A 13,190-nucleotide genomic window follows, 5' to 3' on the forward strand; every position below is an offset into this window, starting at 1 on the left:
CCTAGTTGTGGCCTTTTCTTTCTTGCCCAGAGAATTTCCTTTAACATTTGTTGTAAAGCTGGTTTGGCTTTACAATTCTTTTAGCTTTTGAAAGATTTAAGTTTTAGCTGTGCTTTCCTTCCTTGGTTCTTTCCACTACACTTCTCAGAATTCCGTCTGGCTGGCCTCTCTGCCTCAAGAGGTGAAAGAGCCAGGCAGTTGTCACCTATAATTTCTTAGTCATGGTAGAACTAGCAGCATGCTATGTATGTAGCCAATGATACAGAAAGGATGAAACCTACTTGGTCCCAAGGGGAAGACAGATATTTCATTTTTTTTTTATATACCACTTATTATCACCATCAGGTAGCTTCTAATACTGACTGCAATTACTGCTTAAATGTTACTATCAGGGTATAGCAAAAATTCCCTTGCATCTGTAGGTCTTGACTGTCAGGTAATTCACCATACATGTCTTAGTAGAGTAAAAGGGTAATTACATGTTGTAAAAAGCTCTGTTTGTTCCAAATTTACATGCTAGGAGAAACTGGCTGACTTTGCACGTGTAACACAAAAGGAGTCAAATTCTATGAGCACTTCATGGTACCTTTTGCACTTAATCTAAGTGTCACTAAAACTTTTAAAGGGACATTTTTGGAATAATTTGGGGCAGAATATTAAAGTAATTAGTTTAAGGTAATGATAAGTGAGATTACTGAATATTTCTTTGTTTTCATTATATGGGCCAGGTTATTGGTGAGGAAGCTATCAGTGATTACAGTTACTCATTAATCTTGCTTAGTAAGCATCGTTGATCTTTACCCAAGAAATGTTGGTACTCTCTAAACCAGTGGAAGATAAATGTGAAAGGAAAAGCTTGAACAGTTTAAACAAAAAAATACAATTAGCAAATAAGCATATAGAAAAAAAGTCATTCTCATGAATAAAGAAATACTCATAAATCTGAAGCATCATTTTGTACCTATTATCAATTTTTTTTTAAAGGAAGTTGACTTTTTTGTTTTTTATAAATTTTATTTATTTTTTTTTATTATTATTTTTTGGCTGTGTTGGGTCTTCGTTTCTGTGCGAGGGCTTTCTCTAGTTGTGGCGAGTGGGGGGCCACTCTTCATCACGGTGCACGGGCCTCTCACTGTTGCGGCCTCTCTTGTTGCGGAGCACAGGCTCCAGATGCGCAGGCTCAGTAGTTGTGGCTCACAGGCCCAGTTGCTCCGCAGCATGTGGGATCTTCCCAGACCAGGGCTCAAACCCATGTCCCCTGCATTGGCAGGCAGACTCTCAACCACTGTGCCACCAGGGAAGCCCCTCAATTTTTTTGTAATTATAATAGCAGGGCTTATAAGATTGTGGTGAAACTGGCACATATATGTATATTTTTAGAAGCAATAAAATGGTAGAAACTTTTGAAAAGTAATTAATAACATAAGTCATAAAACATAACCAAATAAATGTTTCCATTTGGGGGAATACATTCAAAGGAAATTGTCAAGTAAAACAAAGTAATTGATATCAGTATGTTCATTGCAGCATTGTTTATAATATTAAAACAATAGAAATAACCCAAATATCCATCTGTAAAAGGATGATTAAATAAATTACATCTTCAGAGTAAATAACATTATATAACACCAAAATAATAATTATGGAGACCTTACCAGGAGTGATTAAATTATAATGTAAGGGGGGGAGGAATGCAGATATGAAGTTATATATGGTCTGTGTATATATAAAATGATATGAAACACATGTGGAAATACAGAGACTCAGTAGCATAGAGTTTAAAGTACAAACACTTGGCAACAAGAGGGGCTTAGGTTGAATTCTGGCTCTGTATTTGCAAGCTGTTGTTTTCTGACATGTTATTTAAGTTCTTTGTGTTTTCTTAAATATAAAATGGGGATTCTCATACCTTCCTTATACGACAGCTCTGAGAATTAAATTAGATGATTCTGTAAAGTCTGAGACAAGGCAGTGGAATTATATGTGAATTTTTTTACTCTCTTATTTTGATTTCCATTTAATTTTTTAATTGAAGTATAGTTGATTTACAACGTTGTGTTAGTTTTGGGTCTTCAACAAAGTGATTCAGTTACATATATGTATATGTGAATATATATATATTCTTTTTCATATTCTTTTCCATTATAGTTTATTACACAATATTGAATATACTTCCCTGTGCAATATAGTAGGACCTTGTTGTTTACCTATTTTATGTATAGTAGTTTATATCTGCTAATCCCAAAGTCCTAATTTATCCCTCTCTGCCCCCTTTTCCCTTTGGTAACCATAAGTTTGTTTTCTATGTCTGTGAATGTTTCTGTTTTGTAAATAAGTTCATTTGTATTTTTTTAGATTCCACATCTAAGTGATATCATATGATATTTGTCTTTCCCTGTCTGACTTACTTCACTTAGTATGATAATCTCTAGGTCCATGTGGCAAATGGCATTATTTCATCCTTTTTTATGGATAAATAATATTCCATTATGTATACATACCACACCTTCTTTATCCATTCATCTGTTGATGGACATTTAGGTTGCTTCCATGTCTTGGCTATTGTAAATAGTGCTGCTATGAACACTGGAATGCATTTATCTTTTCGAATTAGAGTTTTCTCCAGATATACGCCCGGGAGTGGGATTGCTGGATCATGTGGTAACTCCATTTTCAGGTTCTTAAGGAACTCCATACTGTTTACCATAGGGGCTGCACCAGTTTACATTCTCACCAACAGTGTAGGAGGGTTCCTTTTTCCCCACACCCTCTCCAGCATTTATTATTTGTAGACTTTTTGATGATGGTCATTCTGACTGGTGTGAGATGATACCTCATTGTAGTTTTGATTTGCATTTCTGTAATAATTAGCGATGTTGAGCATCTTTTCACGTACCTGTTAGCCAACCCAATATGTGTCTTCTTTGGAGATGTCTATTTAGGTCTTCTGCTCATTTTTTGATTGGTTGTTTGGTTTTTTTGTTATTGAGTTGTATGAGCTGTTTGTACATTTTGGGAATTAACCCTTGTTGGTCACATCATTTGCAATATTTTCTTCTGTTCCCTAGGTTGTCTTTTTGTTTTGTTTCCTTTGCTATGCAAAAGCTTGTAAATTTGATCAGGTCCCATTTGTTTGTTTTTGCTTTTGTTTCTATTGCCTGGGGGGAGTGACCTAAGAAAACATTGCTACGATTTATGTCAGAGAATTTTTTTTTAATTGAAGTATAATTGATTTACAATGTTGTGTTAATTTCTGCTGTACAGCAAAGTGATTCAGTTATACATATATAATTTTTTTTATGTTCTTTTCCATACGGTTTATCACAGGATATTGAATATAGTTCCCTGTGCTATACAGTAGGACCTTGTTGTTTATCCATTCTATATATAATAGTTTGCATCCGCTAACCCCAAACTCCCAATCCATCCCTCCCCCACCCCTCTCCCCCTTGGCAACCACCAGTCTGTTCTTTGTGAATCTATTTCTGTTTTGTAAATAAGTCCATTTGTATCATTTTAGATTCCACATCTAAGTGATAGCATATGATACTTGTCTGTCTGATTTACTTCACTTAGTATGATAATCTCTATGTCCATCCATGTTGCTGCAAATGGAATTATTTCATTCTTTTCATGATTAATATTCCAGTGTTTTGTGTGTGTGTGTGTGTGTGTGTGTGTGTGTGTGTGTGTGTGTGTGTGTATACCACATCTTTATCCATTCATCTGCTGATGGACATTGGTTGCTTCCATGTCTTGGCTATTGTGAATAGTGCTGCTATAAACACTGGGGTACACGTATCTTTTCAAGTTACAGTTTTCGTCTTTTCCAGATAGATATATGACAAGGAATGGGATTGCTGTAGCATATGCCAACTCTATTTTTAGATTTTAGTTTTTGAGGAACCTCCATACTGTTTTCCATAATGGCTGCACCAGTTTACATTCTCACCAACAGTATAGGAGTCTTCCCTTTTCTCCACCCCCTCTCCAGCATTTGTTATTTGTAGACTTTTTAATGATGGCCATTCTGACCAGCAATGATACCTCATTGTAGTTTTGATTTGCATTTCTCTAGTAATTAGCCATGTTGAGCAACTTTTTATGTGCCTGTTGGCCATCTATGTGTCTTCTTTGGAGAAATGTCTATTTAGGTCTCCTGCCCATTTTCTGATTGGGTCTTTTTTTTTTTTGATATTGAGCTGCATAATTTTATATTTTGGAGATTAATCACTTGTCGGTTGCATCATTTACAAATATATTCTCCCATTCCATAGGTTGTCTTTTCATTTTGTTTCCTTTGGTATGCAAAAGCTTGTAAATTTGACTGGGTCCCATTTGTTTATTTTTGCTTTTATTTATATTGCTTTGGGAGACTGACCTACGAAAACATTGCTACAATTTATGTCAGAGAATGTTGGTTTTGCGTGTGTTCTCTTCTAGGAGTTTTATAGATCCAGTCTTACATTTAGGTCTTTGATCCTTTTGGGGTTTATTTTTGTGTATGGTGTTAGAGAGTGTTCTAATTTCATTTTTTTTTACATGTAGCTGTACAGTTTACCCAGCACCACTTATTGAAGAGACTGTCTTTTCTCCATTATACATTCTTGCCTTCTTGTTGTAGATTAATTTTGACCATAAGTGTGTGGGTTAATTTCTGGGTTTTCTGTCCTGTCCCATTGATTCATATGTCTGTTTTTGTGCCAGCACCATACTGTATTTATTACTGTAACTTTGTAGTATTGTCTGAAGTCTGGGAGGGTTATACCGCCAGCTTTTTTCTTTTTCCTCAGGATTGCTTTGGCAATTCTGGGTCTTCTGTGGTTCCATATAAATTTTAGAGTTATTTTTTCAAGTTCTGTGGAAAATGTCATGGGTAATTTGATAGGGATCACATTAAATCTGTAGATTGCTTTGGGTAGTGTGGCCATTTAAACAATATGAATTCTTCCAATCCAAGAGCATGAGTTATCGTTCCATTTCTTTGACCCATCTACAGTTTCCTTTATCAGTGTTGTTTTATAGTTCTCAGCATATGTCTCATCTCCTTGGTCAGGTTTATGCCTAAAAGTATTTTTTTAGGCAATTTTAAAGGTTTTTTTTTTTTTTTTACTTTCCCTGATATTTCATTGCTAGTGTAAAGAAATGCAACAGATTTTTGCATATTAATTTTGTATCCTGCAACTTTACCAAATTCATTGATGAGCTCTAGTAGTTTTCTGTTGGTGCCTTTAGGATTTTCTCTCTCTGTATAGTATCATCATGTCATCTGCATATAATGATGATTTTTCCTCTTCCCTTCCAATCTGGATACCTTTTATTTCTTTTTTCTTGGTTGATTGATTGATTGCTGTGGCAGATTGATTGATTAATTGATTTCTATTAATTTTATAATGTTTTTACAACAGAAAACATTTTAATTGATTGATAGTGACCACCAAAGTTATAATATACTCACAAATCTATACCTTGTGGCACTGACTATATGGCTAATTGAAGTGATCTAAATAATTAATTATGCTTATTTAGTACTAAAGAAAGATCTCAAAGTGCACACTCTGCTAAATCATATCAGCTTATTTAACACTTCTTATGTAGCTTTTGCCATGTAACAGACAGACAGACACTGTTCTAAACACTGTATTCATTGAATAACTACCCTATGAGGAAGGTACTGTTACAGAGAACTTTAAGAAACTCAATCAAGGTCACATTGGTCTATGTGGCAGAGCTGAAATTTGAACTCAGGCAGCCTGGCTACATGGTCCAGCTCCTCAATGCTATGCTGCCTTTCAGTTGGCCAATCAAAACATGCTTAGTGGACATAAGTGATGCTCGGCACTATGAGGGATGCCAGGAAACAAAGGATACAATCCGTAATTTGAAGACGACGACCATTCTCTAGGTCTTAGCCATAGTCTCCAAATTCTGCCCTCTCAACCTCAGATAAATGTCATCCATGACACAGTTAAATGCTAGTCACAGAGAAACACCTCCTCTCACCCATAATAACAAAAGTTCTGAATGAAAAATCTGCAGCCTATTTGCTTGGCTCTCTATGGCAATGTCAGTGTTTTCAAAGTATGTGCTGAGAAGTCTTAGAATTGTGTGAAGTTGCTTCATGTTCTGCAAATATTTTACTCAAGTTTTTCTCTATACATATATTTGTATATACACACCTTCACACACTACATGTATATGTAACTAATGTTACAAATAAGTTTTTAAACTAATACTACAAACTAAAATTACACACTGAAATACATTTTATTGTATACTTTAATTTAATACATAGGAAACTCACAATTCATTACAATATGCTCTTGGATTGTCATTGTGCATATCTCAGATGAAAGAGAGTCTCCCTCTAATTGAAGAGTATTCTGAAATTGCAAAACAAATTCTTTCAAAGCCAAAAAAAATTGTTACCATTTGGAAGGTGATATAATATGATGGTTAAGAAGAATGGCACTAGAATCAGTCTAGATACTGTTTCGAGCACAGGTATTTACCACGTGAATTTGGGCAAGTTTTAAACCTTCCTGTACCTTAATTTCCTCATCTGTCAAATGGGACAGTACGTACCTCATAGAGTTGTAAGAAATAAAGGATGTAAAATTATAATTAGAAAAGTAACTCAGGCAATAAGTACTCAATAAATATTAGATACTACTATATATACAATATAATTTCTAGTGCAAATACTTATCTATAAAATCAGTCTTACCTTGTTATCATGTAACCAAAATAAATACGGAATTACCTTAAATTCTAACTAATGTTGATATGCAACTGGAAATCCCATTTTTCAAATTTTTGTGTTCAATCGTTGAATTATTGTTATTTTTACAAGTATTGCAAATGTAAACTAATAAATTTATACTAATTAAATACTACTCCAATTTGCAAATTTGCTGTTTAGAATTTTGTTAGAAAAAATGTTCTGCATTAAAAAAATAATATATTGCATCATAGTGAAATTTGTTTTTATGCTTTATGTTATCTTATTCCAAGGGGAAAATAATTACCTCTTCCAAATATATTTGTTTCTTTTCATGGCTACCCTTCATTTAAAGCTTACTTTTGATTAATACATGTTGAAATCAAATTATAAAGAAATATTAACCCCTTATCTGGTAGAGTGTTATATTGTGGTGGATGATTCTGCTTATCACCAAAGAACAGTCATTTAATCTCTCCTGTATTTCTTCCAAGATTGATTCTTTTCATGACAATAAGACTATTAGAATGTGCAAAGATATTTTAAATAAATGATGTTTGTTTTTTCTTTCTTTTCTTGCAGTCATTCCCAACACAGCACTACAACCCGCCAGCCTTCAGTGACTCTCCAACGGGCCATCTCCCTGGAAGGGTAAGATAAGAATAATATGGAGTCTTCTCTTAAACCAAACCGAGCACCCTCGTCACTTTGAGCATAAATTCCTTCCTCCCTCCCTCCCCACTTTACCCCTTTTTTTTCTTTCTGTTAGCAAATATCTATGAAGCTATGTTATATATATGCCAAGCACCATGCTAGGTAGTACACTGAACAAGTCAAATAAGATCTTTTCCTTCAGAGGACTCATTATCTATTGAGAGTGACAAATATAAACACACACCTGCACATAACAGTGTGAGCATCACACAGGAAATACGTATGAGGGATTAATGAAGGATCCAGAAAGGATAGCTATCTGACTGAAAATGGGCATCAAAGAGGGATGGGGGGAACAGGTCATGATGGTTTCAGAGAAGATATAACTCTGAAGCTGAGAACTGAAGCATCTGTGGATATTTGCCTGACAGACATTGGAAGGAAGGGTACTCCCTGCAGGAGAAAGAGCACATGCAGAAACATGAACATCTAAGCGGATGTCAGCTGTCAAAAGGCCACTGAGTGCTTTGGCGCAAGGTGTGCGAGGCAGGAAATAAGAATGGTGATGTTGGCTGGCCAGGCTTACGTGTAGAGGACTTAGTATTTTGTATTTCTAAATTCCCCAATCAATCAGATAGAAGCTGAAGGGGCTGAGAAGAGGGTGTTAATATTTCCATCCACTTGCTTTATAATCGCAACTGATTTAATTGAGAACACTTAATTGGTTACCGTATAAAAATTAAATCACTTTATTTTTCCAATATCTGTTACCAACTATGCTTTGTTCAACCCTATTTCTCAATAACAAGTAGACTTCCTTAATGGCATTTCAGTTAAAATCTCTATTACTTATTCTCTCTATTTTAAAATCTTGTGTTTTCAGTCAAACCTCTGTCTCTCTTTCCAACATAATTAAGACTTGGGGTCCACCAAAGTGCTCTGGAGTTGATAGAGGAGTGATCTGCTCTCTCTCTCATACCGCCCTCTAGATCTTCCTTTCTCTTAGATTTCTTCTCTGGTAGAAATGAAGTTAAAAAAAAAAAAAAAGGGAAATGGCATTCCTCACATTCTCCTGTGGCAGTCCCCCTTTCTGTTGGCTATCACTGGTGATGTAGCCTGGATGGGTAGAGAACCAAACAAACAGGCACCAATGCTAAGAAACGCAAGCAACTCCCCCAGCATGTGGTCCCCTGGGAGCACCAGCGATCTTTTCTACAAAACCCCCTGGCAGTAGCACACTGTAGTCCTCTGATGCACTCACCCACTTTGCCCCAGCTGCACCAATCCCTCCTCACAAGCACACAGTCGCCCTTTCTCACCTGTCCTCAGCAGCTTCACATGTGAGGCTTGCAGACATGAGCAGCATGCATCTTTCCTGCCCCTCAGGTGGAACTTACTAGGGCTAGTCCTTGCCTCCTTTCTCCCTGCCTGACAGTCTCATCTTCTCTCCCCAGGGCAAGTCAGCAAACTCCATGACTAAGTGGACATCCACTTGGGAGGGAGATGGTAGCCTTTCCTTCCTGGAACAGCATAAATTTTATAAACACTTTTCATGGGGAGCCCTTTCTTGCCTTTAGCTAAGGAAATCCACTGCATGTCCGCAAACCCATGGGAACATGAGTGAAAGGAATGTGACCTCTGCATGAACACTGCCCTCCCCTCAAAAGGATACCTCCTTCTCTTCCTAGTCCTCCTCTACTGTTTTTGGCGGTAAAGAACATCAAACAATTTTAGCTCCTCTATTAAACAAGAAAACAAAAACTGAGATAGGAGTGGGGGAGGAGTCAAGATGGCAGAATAGGAGGACATGGAGTTCACCTCTCCCCATAAAAGTACATCAAGAATGGAACAATTCTGACAGAGCACCTGCTGAACACTAGCAGAGGACCTCGGACACCTAAAAGGACAAGAACGATCCCCATGCAACTGGGTAGGACAAAAGAAATTTTAAAAAGACGAGAGGAAACAGGACACGACCTGCACCCCTGGGGGGGAACTGAAAGAGAGGAGAGGTTCCCACACCCAGGGAAGCCCCCTCGCTAGTAGGGAGATCAGCTAGGACAGAAGGGGAGCTTCAGGGACTCGGAGGAGAGCACAGCAACCAGTCTGTGGGAGGCAGGACAGAGTGAGACCTACATGAATGGTCGGTGCCACAGCCCTGCACGTCCCAGCCTGAGACACGTGTCTGCTGGTGCGGATGGAGGCTGGGTGCTAGAACCTGGGGTTTGGAGAGCAGACCCAGGGAGGGGACTGCTATTAGCTGCAAAGAGAGAGCCTGAAGGGATGGGGGTACAGAACTCTACAAGCGGGAATGTTTGTGGAAGAAGCCCAGGCCACCATTGCAGCCCCCTTGCCCATGCACCAGCCCCTGCCTCCCTGGGCACTAGAAGGGGCTCCTGCCTGAGCAGGCTTGCACGCCTCACCTGCCTTGGCCACGGCCTGCAAGAGCAGGCTCACTCACCCCTGCCCCCTCCTCCACCCCCACAGCCCAAGCAGGCTCACATGCCCCACCCACCCCAGCAGGCTGGCATTTGCCCCACCTGTTGCCGCCTCTGACCCCACCCACCTGGGCAGGCTCTGGGGCAGCCTCAGGAACAGACACTGGTGGAAGGCCCACATGCAGAGGGGGGGCTGAAACCACAGCTGAGCCTCATGGGCCATGCAACTAAGGAAGAAGAGCTGAAATCTCTCCTCACAGTTGTGGGAAATGCGGATTTACACCCCCCGCTGCCGGCTTTGTAAACTCAGCACCTGCAGAATATCCAAATGAATGAGTACTACCCCAGCTGAGATGGGTCTAGCTTTAGCAACTGTGGGTTTGTGTGCACATACACATGGGGACTGGACCGGGCCAGAATCTGAGCTGCCTCCATAGCTCCCACAGCAGGTCCTGGTGCACAATTACTGCAGTCCTGGGACCTGACTTCAGTGGATCTGTGCTGGTAGTCTGGTGAAAACAACACCTGAAAGACACCAGGGCCAATTGCCGGCATACCCACTGTTAAGGTGGGTCTGAGAGCAGTTCCAGCAACAGTGTAATTTATGAGCCAGCACCACAGGTGAAAAGTGACACAATAGAGCACACTCACAGTTGAACAGCTCTAGAGGAGGAAAACTCAGTGGCTTCACTCCCAGAGAGAGTGCTCCAATCCTGCCTATGTCACACTGCAGGTCAGAAACACAGCTCAGAAACAGATCTCAGGGCCTCTACTCCAACTGGAGAGCAGACCCTGCCCCTCACAGGGCAGCGACAACCTCAGAGCAAGGGGAGGCCCCCGTTCAATATCCCGTGCAGGCTCAGGTCACCCCAACATCAGTCACTCCTCTTACCAAGGGGATAATGGTCAGCATACACTGAGGAAAGAGGTCGCAGACAAGCATATTAAAAACAGCTCTAGCACCAAAAAATATTAAACCCACTTAGGCTATACAGGGACGTTCCCACATAAAAATAGCCCTACAAGACAGTCTGAGGGTCAGTCATCGGGAGAAAGAATCCCCCAGAGCATTTGGCTTTGAAGGCCAGTGGGTCCTGAGTGCAGGAGCTCCACAGGACTGGGAGAAACAGAGACTCCACTCTTGGAGGGCGCACACAAGGTTTCGCATGCATTGGGACCCAACACAAAGCAATACCTCCATAGGAACCAGGGCTAGACCTAACTAGGGGTCTTGCAGGGTCTCCTGAGGAGGCAAAGGTCAGCGGTAGCTCACTCTGGGGGCAAGGACACTGGTGGCAGAGGCCCCAGGGAACACTGATCGGCATGATCTCTCCCAGAGGTCCCATTTTTGGCACCAAGACCTGGCCCCACCCAAAAGCCTACAAGCTCCAGAGCTGGAATGCCTCAGGCCAAACAACCAGCAAAACAGGAATACAGCTCCACCATCAGCAGACAGGCTGCCTAAAGTCATACTGAGCTCACAGCTACCTCAAAACACACCCCTTGGCACGGCCCTGCCCACCAGACAGACAAGACCCAGCTCCACCCACCAGAGGGCAGGCACCAGTCCCTTCCACCAGGAAGCCTGCACAAACCCCAGGACCAACCTCACCCACAGGGGGCAGACACCAGAACTAAGAGAAACTATGATCCTGCAGCCTGTGGAAAGGAGACCACAAACACAGAAAGGTAGACAAAATGAGATGACACAGAAATATGTTGCAAATGAAGGAACAAGATAAAAACTCACAAGAACAACTAAATCAAGAGGAGATAGGCAATCTACCTGAAGAATAATTCAGAGTAATGATAGTAAAGATGATGCAAAAGTTCAGAAAAAGAATGGAGGCACAGATTGAGAAGATACAAAAAAATGTTTAACAAGGAGCTAGAAGATTTAAAGAACAAACAAACAGAGATGAACAACACAATAACTGAAATGAAAAATACACTAGAAGGAATCAATAGCAGAATAACTGAGGCAGAAGTGAGCCAGAAGACAGAGTGGTGGAAATCACTGCCACAGAACAAAATAAAGAACAAAAAATGAAAAGAAATGAGGACAGTCTCAGAGACATCTGCGACAACATTAAACGCACCAACGTTCACATTACAGGTGTCAACAAAGGAGAAGAGAAAGAAAAAGGGCCTGAGAAAATATTTAAAGATATTATAGCCAAAAACTTCCCTAATATGAGAAAGGAAACACTCACTCAAGTCCAGGGAGTGCAGAGAGTCCCATACAGGATGAACCCAAGGAGGAACACGCCTAGACATATATTATTCAAACTGGCAAAAATTAAAGAGAAAGAAAAAATATTAAAGACAACAAGGGAAAAGCAACAAATAACATACAAGGGAATCCCCATAAAGTTTTCAGCAGATTTTTCAGCAGAAACTCTGCAGGCCAGAAGGGAGTGGTAAAATATATTTAAAGTGATGAAATGGAAAAACCTACAACCAAGAATACTCTACACAGCAAGGCTTTCATTCAGATTTGACAGAGAAATCAAAAGCTTTACAGACAAGCAAAGGCTAAGAGAATTCACCACCAAACCACGTTTACAACAAATGCTAAAGGAACTTCTTTAGGTGGAAAGAGACCAGCAACTTAATATAACCTTGTGTATATATAGACTGCTATATCAAAACCTCATGGGGGGACTTCCCTGGTGGCATAGTGGTTAAGAATCCGCCTGCCAATGCAGGGGACACGGGTTCGAGCCCTGGTCCGGGAAGATCCCACATGCGGCACAGCAACTAAGCCTGTGTGCCACAACTACTGAGCCTGCGCTCTAGAGCCTGCAAGCCACAAATACTGAGCCCATGCGCTGCAGCTACTGAAGCCCGCGTGCCTAGAACCCATGCTCCACAACGAGAAGCCACCGCAATGAGAAGCCCACACACCGCAACAAAGAGTAGCCCCCGCTTGCCACAACCAGAGAAAGCCCATAAGCAGTAACGAAGACCCAGCACAGCCATAAACAAACAAGCAAACAAACAAATAAATAAATTTTTTAAAAAAAGAATAAAACTTAAAAATTTTAAAAACCTCATGGGAACTGCAAACCAAAAAAGTACAATAGGTACACACACACACACACACAAGCAACCCAAACACACACTAAAGACAGTCATCAAATCACAAGAGAAGAGAACAAAAGAGGAAGGGAAGGAAAAAAACCTACAAAAACAAATCCAAAACAATTTTTTAAAAATGTCAATAGGGGTCTTCCCTGGTGGCGCAGTGGTTGAGAATCTGCCTGCTAATGCAGGGGACATGGGTTCGAGCCCTGGTCTGGGAAGATCCCACATGCCACGGAGCAACTAGGCCCATGAGCCACAACTACTGAGCCTGCGCTTCTGGAGCCTGTGCT

General features: G+C 40.3%; 1 protein-coding gene across 11 annotated transcripts in view; it reads left to right on the forward strand.

Moving 5' to 3' along the window:
• DLG2 (discs large MAGUK scaffold protein 2) overlaps window positions 1–13,190 on the forward strand; it is a 2,071,189-nt gene that overhangs the window by 1,644,948 nt on the left and 413,051 nt on the right. For all 11 annotated transcript variants that reach the window (XM_059930672.1, XM_059930680.1, XM_059930673.1 and 8 more), the window contains one exon: window positions 7,304–7,372. In XM_059930672.1, coding sequence (XP_059786655.1) covers window positions 7,304–7,372 — 69 coding nt within the window. The remainder of the gene's footprint in view (window positions 1–7,303; window positions 7,373–13,190) is intronic.

This window comes from Balaenoptera ricei, chromosome 8, assembly GCF_028023285.1.
Source record: "Balaenoptera ricei isolate mBalRic1 chromosome 8, mBalRic1.hap2, whole genome shotgun sequence".
Classification (NCBI taxonomy): Eukaryota; Metazoa; Chordata; class Mammalia; order Artiodactyla; family Balaenopteridae; genus Balaenoptera; species Balaenoptera ricei.